The sequence below is a fragment of the Heterodontus francisci genome, chromosome 4 (genome assembly GCF_036365525.1).
Source record: "Heterodontus francisci isolate sHetFra1 chromosome 4, sHetFra1.hap1, whole genome shotgun sequence".
Lineage (NCBI taxonomy): Eukaryota > Metazoa > Chordata > Chondrichthyes > Heterodontiformes > Heterodontidae > Heterodontus > Heterodontus francisci.
Window position 1 is genome coordinate 111,991,704 of NC_090374.1, and position 13,119 is coordinate 112,004,822.

Here is a 13,119-nt window from a genome sequence, read left to right on the forward strand (position 1 = left end):
TCCAACCACCCTCTGGGTGAAAATTTCTTTCCTCAACTCCCCTCTAAACCTCCTACTCGTTACTTTAAATCTATGCCCCCTGGTTATTGACTCTGCAAAGGGAAAAAGTTTCTTCCTATCGCTCCTATCAATGCTCCTCATAATTTTGTATACCTAAATCAGGTCCCCCTTCAGCCTTTTCTGCTGTAAGGAAAACAACCCCAGTCTAATCAGTCTGTCTTCATAGCTGAAATGTTCCAGCCCAGGCAACATCCTGGTGAATCTCCTCTGCACCCTCTCCAGTGCAATCACATCCTTCCTATAGTGTGGCGACCAGAACTGTACACAGTACTCCAGCTGTGGCCTAACTAGCATTTTATACAGCTCCATCATAACCTCCCTGCTCTTATATTCTATGCCTTGGCTAATGAAGGCAGATATCCCATGTGCCTTCCTAACCACCTTATCTACCTGTGCTGCTGCCTTCAGTGATCTTTGGACAAGTACATCAAGGTCCCTCTGTATGTCCTAGGGTCCTACCATCCATTGTATATTCCCTTGCCTTGTTAGTCCCCCCAAAATGCATCACCTCACAGGATTTTCAGGATTAAATTCCATCTGCTACTGCTCCGCCCATCTCACCAGCCTAACTATATCGTCCTGTAATCTAAGGCTTTGCTCCTCACTATTTATGACACCACCAAATTTTGTGTCATCTGCCAATTTACTGATCATACCTCCTATATTCACGTCTAAATCATTAATATATCCTACAAACAGTAAGGGTCCCAGCACCGATCCCTGCAGTAGACCACTGGTCACAAGCCTCCATTCACAAAAACAACTCTCAATCATCATCCTCTGCATCCTTCCACTAAGCCAATTTTGGACCCAATTTGCCAAATTACCCTGGATCCCATGGGCTCTTACTTTCTTAATCAATCTCCCTTGCGGGATCTTATCAAAAGCCTTACAGAAGTCCATGTAGACTACATCAACTGCTTTATCCTCATCGGCACATCTAGTCACCACCTCGAAAAATTCAATCAAATTTGTTAGACACGATCTCCTACTGACAAAGCCATGCTGACTATCCCTGCCTCTCCAAATGGAGATTAATCCTATCTCTCAGCATTTTTTCCAATAGTTTCCCTACCACTGACGTTCGACTCACCGGCCTATAATTACCTGGTTTATCCCTGCTACCCTTCTTGAATAATTGTACTGCATTCGCTGTCCTCCAGTCCTCCGGTACCTCTCCTGTGGCCAGAGAGGATTTGAAAATTTGTGTCAAAGCCACTGCTATCTCCTCTCTTGCCTCACATAGCAGCCTGGGATACATCTCATCTGGGCGTGGGGATTTATCCACCTTTAAGCCCGCTAAAACAACTAATACTTCCTTCTTTTCAATGCTAATTTGTTCAAGTATATCTCAATCCCCCTCCCTGATCTCTACATCTTCTCCATAGTGACTGCAGATGAAAAATAATCATTCAAAACCTCACCTGTGTCCTCCGGCTCCACACACACATTGCCACTTTGGTCCCTAATGGGCCCCACTTTTTCCCTGGTTATCCTCTTACCCTTAATATACTTATAAAACATCTTGGGATTTTCCTTTATCTTGTCTGCCAGTGTTTTTTCATGCCCCCTGTTCGCTCTCCTAATTACTTTTTTAAGTACCCGCCTACACTTTCTATACTCCTCTAGGGCCTCTGCTATTTTCAGCGCTCTGAATCTGCCATAAGCCTCCTTTTTTTCCCCCCCTTATCCAATCCTTTATATTGCTTGACATCCAGGGTTCCCTGGACTTGTTGGTCCTACTCTTCACCTTTATGGGAACATGTTGGACCTGAACTCTCACCTATTTCCTTTCTGAATGACTCCCACTGGTCTGATATAGACTTTCCTACAAGAAGCTGCTCCCAGTCCACTTTGGCCAGATCCTGTTTTATCATATTGAAATCTGCCTTCCCCCAATTCAGTACTTTTATTTCCAGTCCCTCTATGTCCTTTTCCATAACTACCTTAAATCTTCGAGTTATGGTCACTGTCCCCGAAGTACTTCCCCACTGCCACTTCTACCAGTTGTCCGTTTTCATTCCCTAGGATTAAGTCCAGTACCACCCCTTCTCTTGTAGGACTCTACATGTTGGCTGAAAAAGTTCTCCTGAATGCACTTTAAGAATTCCGCCCCCTTTAAGCCTTTTGCACAAAATCTAATATGGGGGAAGTTGAAATCCCCTACGATTATTACCCTATTATTTTTGCACCTCTCTGAGATTTGCCGACATATCTGCTCCTCTATCTGTCCCTGACTATTTGGAGGCTTGTAGTACTCTCCCAGCCAAGTGATTGCCCCTTTTTGTTTTTATGTTCCACCCATATGGCCTCATTTAGAGGAACCTTCTAAGATATCATCCCTCCTTACTGCAGTAATTGACTGTTTAATCAACAGTGCAATCTTTAAGGATTTATGTATGTGGACACAGGTCTCTCTGCTCATTGATACCTGTTCAAAATCGTGCCATTTATAGCATACTGTATTTCCATATTAATCCTCTGAATGTACATCACTTCACACTTCTTTGCATTGAGCTCCATCTGTTATGTGTCTGCCCATTTCACCACCCTGTCTCTCATCCTGAAGGCTATAACTATCCTTGTCACTGTTTACTACTTTGCCAAGTTTCATATCGTCTGCAAACTTTATTATGCTGCATTATGGACCTAAAACTGGTCCATGGGGAACACCACCGCAAACTACCTCCACAATGAAAAACATCCATCACCATTTTTATATCCATGCCACCACTCTCCCCTTAATTCCATGGGTTTCAATCTTAATAAGCCTCTTGCATGGCACCTCGTCAAATGCTTTCCTTAAGTCCATAATATGTATCAACGATACTACCGTGATCAACCTTCTGTCACCTCAAAGAATTCAATGACGTTAGACATGATTTGTCTAACAAATCCATGCTGACTGTCTTTGATTAACACATGCTTTTCAAAATGAAATTTCATTTTGCTCCTGATGGTGCTTTTCAATAACTTCACCAATGTTAGGCCGATTGGCCTGTAGTTTCCTGCTTTATCCTTCTCCCCTTTCTTAAATAGTTGTATTGCATTAGCAATCCTTAGTTCTCTGACACTACCCCTGTACCCACTGTTTAATTGGCAGATATCCATTCACCAACATCAGAAAGCAGGAGGCAGTCTGTGATCCACAACTGTTTTATTCTCAATCCATAGTTCAGTGCAAATACCAGTTTCCACTCTTCCCTTCTGGACTAACTCTCTGTCCAGAAGTAACTCCCCTGACGGGGGGAAAAACCTAGCCCTTAAATACGAGTTGCAATGAGCATCACCTCTTTCTATTAACTCTGAAGTCAGTCCTGGTTAATTGAAGAGACCAGCATTTTCAACATTGTCAGATTCCCTTTCTTTAAAAAAAAACATTTACAGACAAGAGGTATATGTGTACATATATCAAAAATAATTCAGATTCCCAAACATTACACAGCAAGGTGTCCTCCCCCTAGAACCTTCAACAGCATTTTGATAGAGGCGTTCCTCTTAGTGAAACAGTCAAATAGTTGCTGACTAGTATTTACCCACCTTAGCTTAGAGATTTCTTTCCTCTCCAAAATTTGCTTTAAACTGGCTATGTCTATCCTCAGCCTTTTTTCATTTACGCTTTTTGTAGAATGTACATTATCCCACAGGGATCGATTATGTAACATTCTATTAGCTTGTCCGTTGTCTTTTAATATAACATTTCATCCAAGTTCTTGGACAAATAGAATGCCATGTCAGCAGCATCAACGAGTGCAAGAGTTTCAGCAGTTAGTGTGCTCTTCACCACTCTTCTTGCAGCTGGCCTTGTCTATTTGGCTAACCAATTGAGTTGTGCGACGAGACTCCTCAGCTGTTCCATTTCATCCTTGGAAGCAGCTGCATCTTTCTGTCCCGATCTGGCCCGACCAATTGTGATGGGATTGACATTTTCCAAGTAAGAATGTTGATGTAAAATTACATCTAACTCATCCTGCTTTATCTCCAAATCCACATATTTAAAAGTCCCAGAAGCTTGACTCCCAATTTAAAATTCTGTCCTAATTCGATGAGGAACACTCTTCAAAATCATTAGTGCCATCCACAAAAAAATCATCCACATGCATCATGAAGATGCCTGAAAGTTTTCCATTATAATGCCAATAAAACATTGCAGGGTTTGCCTTCAGTTGTGAACACCGTAACAGAACTGCCCTCACCGAAAAATACCACATCCAGGAAGCATCATTTATCCCAAACACCTTTATTCAACTTCCAGAGCTTCCCTTCTACGTCTAATGCTTCCTTCAGAGGCTGGAGAAACACTTACCTCTGAAGCAGGTCACCCTGAAGGAAAGCTACTTTGATATCTATGGACTTGCATCTCCAAGAATAGGTTGCTAAAATGGCCAGAAAGATTTTCAAAATCACCTTCCCTCTGTAAGAGAGTCTACCCTGATATTTTTATCTCCCAAGCGCTCCTCAAAACCTCTGGCCACCAATCTAGCCTTGGCCTTATTGGGTCCCATCTGGTAGGACCTTTTCTGTACAGATCCATCTGTGTGATAGAGCAGGTTGGCCTTTATCCGCAACCTCTGAATATACCCCAAATTCTTTCCAACTTTCTAACTCTTAGGGCGATGAGAGGCTAAACTATCTTCTAATCTATTAGCGGCTACAAACACCTCTCGATTATGGAGAGTTCTGATTGGATTGGATTAGAGATACAGCACTGAAACAGGCCCTTCGGCCCACCGAGTCTGTGCCGACCAGCAACCACCCATTTATACTAATCCTACACTAATCCCATATTCCTACCAAACATCCCCATCTGTCCCTATATTTCCCTACCACCTACCTATACTAGTGACAATTTATAATGGCCAATTTACCTACCAACCTGCAAGTCTTTTGGCTTGTGGGAGGAAACCGGAGCACCCGGAGAAAACCCACGCAGACACAGGGAGAACTTGCAAACTCCACACAGGCAGTGCCCAGAATCGAACCCGGGTCCCTGGAGCTGTGAGGCTGCAGTGCTAACCACTGCGCCACTGTGCCGCCCTAGCTTCTGCTTCTGTCTTTTTTCCGAGAAGACCCTGCATTGTCCGTGCCACACTGTCGCCTCATCAGGCTGCAGCCTCTTCTCTCTCGAGGTCTCTCTGGACTGCTACTATCAGAACGTCTACTAGAGGTCATTTCCACTGTACGTGATCTTTTCCTCCTCCTAGATGTACCTCCTGAATCATTACTTGAACTTGAGATAAGTTGTCTTGTGCTCCATCCTTGAACTCCCTTTTGCCAATCCGTGGCCTTCACTTCTTGTCCCTCTTCTTGGACATTTAACCAGTATTTGTATTTGACTGTTGACTTCCCTGCTCGTCCAACTGTCGTAGCCTCCCTCCAGTTATCTGACCCTTCTGGTTGGTACACCACCCGGGAACCTACTTTAGGCAATCGATTCCTGCGTGAGATTGCTTTTTCTTGTTCTTCATGATCAGTATGTGCATCAGTATCTATTTGTTGAGCTCTCAGATCCTGCCCCTCTGGCTCAAAATCGCAGAATTCATGGGTATGCGATGTACAAGGTGCCTCACGATCATCACATTCTCCCAATTTCTCAGTGAGAATTCATAATGCATCCCTATTGTCCGTGAAGAATGTGCTTTTATGGTCTGATTCCCATGTTGTATTATTAGTTTTCTCGTCATGTCTTATAATTTTTCCCCCAGACCTCTCCATTCCCTATGCCCTTCTATCTTATAATAAACAAGGACGCCAGAACTAAAGTCTTCCCCTGACTGTTTTATTGCTCTGAATTTTTTCAGATGTTTCAGTTTTAATAAACGTTTTCCTGTTGGCATGCAGCATATTTAGGTAGTTGGAGAAAGTAGAGCTAATAGTCGTTCCCTCTAGGGCTGGAGAATAGTCATGTAGTACGGAAGGCAATTTTGGATTACGACCGTATACCAATTGGTATGGACTACCCACCATTTGTAAAGAATTTTTTTCATGTACTGACCATGCCAGAGCTGTTTCAAGCTTGCAGTTTGGTTGATCCGTCAGTATCTTGTGTAACATTTCATCAACTATCGCATGATTTCTTTCACACGAGCCATTGCTGAATGGACTTTCTGCAGCAGTGTTCCTACCTACAATATTAAGTTCTCACACATATCCCTAAACTCACCATTTGCAATTGTTATCTGTTAGAAATGTTGTTGTTCCAAGGCCCGTGCCAACTCACTTTTGCATAACCTTATCCACTATCGTCCGTTTGTCCTTGTTGTTTATTACCATGGATATAGTTGCCATATCTATAAAATGTAACATACTTTGATCCTTGTCCCATACTTTCAGATCTATATCCACCACTTCATTAAATTCCCAGGCTGATGGGACACTTGCAACTGGGCATAGTGGTGTCTTCCGGTATTTAATACATATGTCACATAGAGATGTGATCTGTTCAACAAGGGATTCATATTCTTTACCCACAACTCTGGCATCCTTCAGCAGTAGCTTTAACTTTTGTGATGACGGATGGGCGAATTGTCTGAAACTTGTCACCCACTGAGGATTAAAAGATTGTGACCAATGCCTCTGCTATTTCGACCTTTGCTTTTTTCAGCAACTTAGGATGCATTCCGTCTGGACCAGGTGACTGACTTTCACTAATGCTAATCTTGTACGTCCTTTCTATTGCTATCCTGTCCATAACTGTCCTTTTTTCAGTGTAGCCTTCACATCATTTTTTTTGTGAACACAGGTGCAAAGTACTCATCTAATATTTTAGCCATGTCCTCTGCTTCTACATAAATTTCACTTTTATGTCCTTCATAGGCCCAACTTTTTCCCTATCTAAGTGTGTTTACACTTTATATGTTTATAAAATGTTTCGGGTTCACTTAATATTTTCTTGTAACCTTTCTTTGCTGTCTGTATTAACGAGGATCTGGGGAATATTTGGTGGAGAAAACAAATTGCTAAACTCTGGGCAGTAGAAAGAAGTGCATCTAATGTAGGCTTACACCACAGATTTTAGCTTGCAGTAAGTAAGCGTCACTTGATAGTAATTTTCTGTTTAGGAACATGGCAACAGGAATAGGCCATTCAGCCCCTTGAGCCTATTCCATCATACAGTGAGATCAAGGTTGATCTGTATCTTAACTCCATCCACCTTCCTTGGCTCCATATTCCTTTAAGCCCTTGTCCAGCAAAAAATCTATCACCTCAGATTTAAAATTAATTGAGCTAGCATCTCCTTTTTGTGGGAGAGCATTCCACATTTCTTCCACCCTTTGTGTACAAAGTGTTTTTGAACATCACCGCTAAATGGCCATTTTCTGATTTTAAGGTTCTGTCTTGTCCTAGACTACCCCACCAGTGGATAAGGTTTTTCTATCTACCCTATTAATTCTTTTCAAAATCCAGAAAACCGCCTTCTTGGCTTGGCTCAAGTAGCTAAAAATCCAAATGGAGTGATTACAAAATTTTATCAAAAGGATTCAAGATGTTGTGTGTCACATATTTGAAGCTCAAAAAGCTGCCTTCTGACATCTGAAAATCACAATCTTTAAAAGTTAGTCCTGGATGCATTGGATACAATACATACCTTGTCAGTGACTTTTGTGGACCGCTGATGTCTCTGCCAATTAGTGTGCTCCAAGTCATTGATATTCATACCAAAATATTAAAAATTATAACGTGCCTTCTCTGATCACGCATATTGGTGATTTGCTGAGCCAGTTATAAGCAATGAACTTCCTGCTCCATCTTCTCTTCGACCTGTGTTGAGTTAGCTGATATTGGCAGGGGCAGTGGTTTGGGCGCTGCTCAGGCTTCAGTATCCCTAGGTTGGGAAGGGGGAAAATAACTCTTTCTTGTTCCTGATCGCTATCCAATAAGTCCCTGTTGAAATTATGTGTGTGTGGATATTGGGTGAAGACATGATTGTATTCAGCTCTGAATGCATGCTAAAGCTCACATGTAAATAATAGCCCTTTGAGTTAGATACTAGAGTGTGCCTGTGGAACCATGCTCCAGCCAGGAGTCTTTTGGGGGGTATTTTGGGCCCGCCCTTGACAAGTGGGAGAGTTGGTGGTTAAATTGTTAAAAATGTGAAAGATGACACCAACCCACCACAAATGTGCCTACTTTTGGTTTTATTGCATCTGGTTTCGGGACAGCTAAGTAACCCTATTTTGCAGAGCTAGATTATTGATTTTCATATTTAAATAAGACTGCATTCCTCAAATGTTGAGAACCATTTGAATTAAACGGCTGTGGTCAGGCTTACCATGTGTTGAAAAAATCAGGCAGCTGAATGGAGGCGGAAGCTGCCAGCTCCAGTAGTTAAGTACTTTTTCAGCATTGCTTGTGGGCCAGGAGGAGCAGGAGTGCTTCTCCATGCCCTTCAAACAAACCTCCTGCCACTGCCTCGCCCTTCACCCTGCTGTCTCCATCTCTGTGCCCCCCCCACCGTCCTGCCATCGCCCATTACCTATAACCCCAGTCTCAATCTCCCTCCCACTGCTGCCACCACCCCCCCCCCCCGCCCCCAAACATTTCTTTCTCCCCACTTCATAGTTGCTGCACTCTGAGCCCTTCCCCTGCCCCCAAGCCTACCAACCCCTTAGCTTTTCGAGTGCCAGATTCTTTCCCAGCGGTCCCCGGCTGCTGTCTTGTACTGCAGGCTTTCCTGCCCGACCAGCGGCTACAGGGTGAGAAACAGAATTTTTTAAAAAGTTAATGTCTTGCAGTTAAATTCGGCAGGGCTTCTGCCTTCCCAGCAGTTCCAGGTTTCTCAGCTGCTGACACATGGCCTCGCTTCCTCCCTGCTTCCCCATTAATATCGGGGCCCCAAGTCTTCAAAAAGTCAAGATTGTCCAACTAAAATAATTTAAAAAGAACTCAATAACTAATTTTATCAAATGGTAATTGATAGTTGATTACAAAAGAGGAAGCTGGTCACTATGAATACTTCTCAAACTTAAGTCTGGCAACCACAGAATGTTAATGTACTTAGTGCATTATATCCATAATTGCTTATAGATATGTTAATTGTAAATATCCTGTGCAATTCTTTAGGGTTTATCCAGGACAAAAACACTGCAGAACCTTTCATTAGCTTATTGTCCAATCGGAGATGAAGGACTGGAAAGTAAGTTACTGTTTTTACCAGAGTTTTTATTACTAGGGAGCTCATAATGTTAAGTAATCACATTTTGTAAAATCTATTTTTTTCTTTAGTCATTTGTCAGAGTGTGAAGAATTCTGCAACCATCAAAACCGTTAACTTCACAGGCTGTAACTTAACGTGGCGTGGAGCAGAGCACATGACCAGTATTATCAAGGCAGGTTTTTATTCCTCTTCCTTGTTTGAGGTGCCTGTATTTTTTTATGTTTTCAAACATAAATACAATAAGCAATTCTATATAAAGTTTGTTTTGCAATATAATTAAATGCTATAAAAGTCATGTACTTCTGTTTTATACAGCATCAAGCAACAAAAAGACATAGTCAAGTCTGGGCTGAGAGTCTTCGTTACAGGCATCCTGATCTAGATTGCATGACTGGTTTGCGCCGCATTACCATGAATTGTAACACACTGATAGGTGATACTGGAGCGACTGCCTTTGCAGAAGCCCTCAAAGATGACCTTTGGCTTAAAGGTAAGTTTGAGCTGAAAGAATTATGCTGTTTTTGATAAATAGATGAATTTTAAGCATAAAGGTATGAAGGATAAACATACTCCTGTGTATTCCTATTCAATGTAGCCCATCAGTGGTGATTGTTTCAGTTGGTTTTGAAATGTAAACATGGATCAGTTCCCAGAATTCATCTTTAGTCTGTTAAATTTGCTGATCTTAACCAGCTTGCAGTTGAGTCAAGAATTCTTATATTAAGGAGAGGGAAAATTAGCTGTGCTCCAGCTTCTGATCCCTAACCTGGCTGTGCTGATATCAAATGGATATGGGATTTGGCGCACTCTCACAAAGATGATCACTTTGGTGTCATTGACCTTTGAACTCGTCCCCAGTTGGCAATGAAACAAAATGACCTATTTTGGCATGCTACCCTATTTTCATGGGAAAAAACCTCCAAATGTTTAAAATAGATTTCCAAATCCTAATCTTTCTTTGTTGTTGACAGGCCTCAAAGATTTATGTTTATCCTTGAATCAGTCCTGGCTCGTCCCTCTTCTCTTAGGCAGTCCCTCGGGATCGAGATGACTTGCTTCTACTCTGGTTCGATGGGTTCTGAGATGGTTGATAAAATCTAATGTGTGATCCACAGACTCTGTCACATGAGGGGCAAATGGTGCTTGAAGGGTCAGGTAGATGAGTAGGTTGGAGGTCTGTGCGCTCCCTCTGATGCCTCGACTTTGCCTCTGCATGTTCCTGACGAGGTCCCTTGATGTACGATGCCTTCCCGAATGAGCTTTCTCCATCTAGGATGGTCATGAGCCAGGGACTCCCATGAGTCGACGGGGATATTTGATCTCTTCAGGGATGCTTTGAAGACTTTTCTGAAGTGTTTCTGCTGTCCTGCTGGGAATCTGCTACTCCGAACCAAGTTCTGAGTAGGACAGCTGCTTCGGAGGTCTTGTGTCGGGCATGTGAATGACATGTCCTGCCCAGCTGAGCTGGTTTTGGGTGATTAACACCCTGATGCTGAGCAGGTTGGCTATTGAGTAAGAGACCTAACATCCCTATAGCAGACCATTTCCAAATCAAATGCCATGATTGTGACAATACAGAGCAGCTGAGTATTGAAGGGGATCCTTTTTCAAGTAAATCCTTTGCCAGAAAGCAGTTATAAATATAGGACTCCCTTTTGGAATCCAGAAATTACAATAGTTTTGAATTTCTAATTCTAAACAATTCTCAGATTTCCAGGACCACGTTGCCCCGCCTCCTTTTTCTCTCCCACCCCCTCAACTTCTCCCAAAAAGTGCTGGCTAAGGGGGAAATCAGAGCTCGTTTCTTGAGGTTCTTGTGCACTACTCATTGTACAGTGGTGTTGATAGGCGCCTGCCTGTTCAACCTACTGGTAGTATGTGACCTGAGGGGCCTCAAAAGGAGAAAAAGTTTGAGATCCAGAGAAGCTGAAAAAACTCCAGTGAATAAATTTCAACAGAAATATAGATCCTGTAATCACAATACATTAGTTATCATCGGTGGAGAGAATAGGTTTGGTCGACGTTTCAAATTAGACTAGCCATCAAAACTGTAAAAAAAATGTCAGATAAGTGGGATTTATAAAGCAATTGAACCCAGGAAAGCAGAAGGGAAATGCATATGCGCACAGCAGAATGATCTGTTATGTATTTAAATGGGAAATGGTTTAGTGGCTGAAGTGATATTAACATAAGAAATGGGCAAAATTAGATTAAAAAAACTTTTGAGATGCAGAATACGTGAAGAGCTGAGACGGGCTCCAGCGGCCCAGGAGAAGAAAACAGAAGGCCGATGCTGGGTCCTCCTCCCATGTACCAGGTTGAAACGCCAATGTGCACATCCTGCATTAAAAGTGCCTCATTGAAGAATAAGCCGATGAAACATTCTCATCTGTTCTCTCCACAGGTACTAACTGAGCTGCTGAGTGTTTCCAGTGTTTGCTGTTTTTATTTGATCTTCAGTATTTTCATTTTTTGTTGTTCCTAAAAGAAAGACTTGCATTTATACAGCACTTTTCCTGACCACTGTGTTGCAAAGCCAATGAAATAAAAAAAAAATACTTTGAAGTGTAGTCACTGTTGTAATGTAGGAAATGCGGCAGCCAAGTTGCACACAGCAAAATCCCACAAATAGCAATGTGATAATGACCAGATAAGCTGTTTGTTTTTGTGATGATGATTGAGGAATGAATATTGATCAGGCTACTGGTCCCCTGCTCCTCTTCGAAATAGTGCCATGGGATCTTTTACATCTATCTGAGCAGGCAGATTGGGTCTTAGTTTAATGGCTCATCTGAAAGATGGCCTGTTGACAATGCAACGTTCCCTTAGTACTGGTGTATCAGCCTTGATTTTTGTGCTCAAGTCCTAGAGTGGAACTTGAACCTGGAACCTTGTGACTCAGAGGCGCGAGTGCGACCAGCTGAGCCACAACTGACATATGGTTCACCCTCATGTTAATAAAGTTGAAAATACTCTTTCCAGCACAACTCAAAATTCTTACTGGTGGGTAATGTTCACAGTTTGGGTGTTTGAAAGTGATTTAAACTTGGTTGTACAGGCATAATTTCAAAATTTACAGATGACACAAAACTTGCAAGTATTGTGAACTGTGAGGAGGATAGTGATGAACTTCAAGAAGACATAAGCAGGCTGGTGGAATGGGCAGACAACGTGGCAGATAAAATTTAATGCAGAGAACTGAAGTGATACATTTTGGTAGGTAGAACAAGGAAAGGCAATGTAAAATAAAGGATACAATTCGAAAGGGGTGTAGGAGCAGAGGGACCTGGAATTGTATGTACACAAACCATGGAAGGTGGCAGGACAGGTTGAGGAAGTGGTATAAAAGGCATTTGGGTGACTGGGCTTTATAAATGGAGGCAGGGAATACAAAAGCACAAGAGTTATGATGAACCTTTCTGAAACACTGGTTCGGCCTCAACTGGAACATTGTGCCCAATTCTGGGCACCATAATTTAAGAAAGATATGAAGGCTTTTGGGAAGGTGCAGCAAAGATTAATGAGAATGATTCCAGGAATGAGGGACTTCAGTTAAGAGGATAGATTAGAGGAGCTGGGATTGTTCTCCGAAGAGAAGGTTGTCAGGCAAGCTCCCCACCTACCAAGACTGAGGCACACATTATTTTGCCACATGGACATTAAAACTTAAAATTGCAAGCCCCTGACTGGAAGGACATTTGCATAGTACCAGACAGTATTGAAACAAAGGAACCAGTCCCTGCCCCAATACAGAGAAGAGACCTGGTCAAACTAGTCGGTCACGTGACGACCTGCTGGCCAGCTAGGGGAGTTTTAAATTGGAGAAACAGAATTTGAACTCAAAGTCATGTGCTCCTGGAACTGAAGCAAGAATTACCTCCTCTCCTGCCTGCCTGTCTCCA

At 42.4% G+C, this 13,119-nt stretch overlaps 1 protein-coding gene across 2 annotated transcripts in view; it reads left to right on the forward strand.

Moving 5' to 3' along the window:
* The window catches only part of LOC137369197 (phosphoserine aminotransferase-like), a 226,988-nt gene that overhangs the window by 17,659 nt on the left and 196,210 nt on the right, over positions 1 to 13,119 (forward strand). For both annotated transcript variants that reach the window (XM_068029999.1, XM_068030000.1), the window contains exons 4-6: positions 9,124 to 9,196; positions 9,286 to 9,389; positions 9,533 to 9,707. In XM_068029999.1, coding sequence (XP_067886100.1) covers positions 9,124 to 9,196; positions 9,286 to 9,389; positions 9,533 to 9,707 — 352 coding nt within the window. The remainder of the gene's footprint in view (positions 1 to 9,123; positions 9,197 to 9,285; positions 9,390 to 9,532; positions 9,708 to 13,119) is intronic.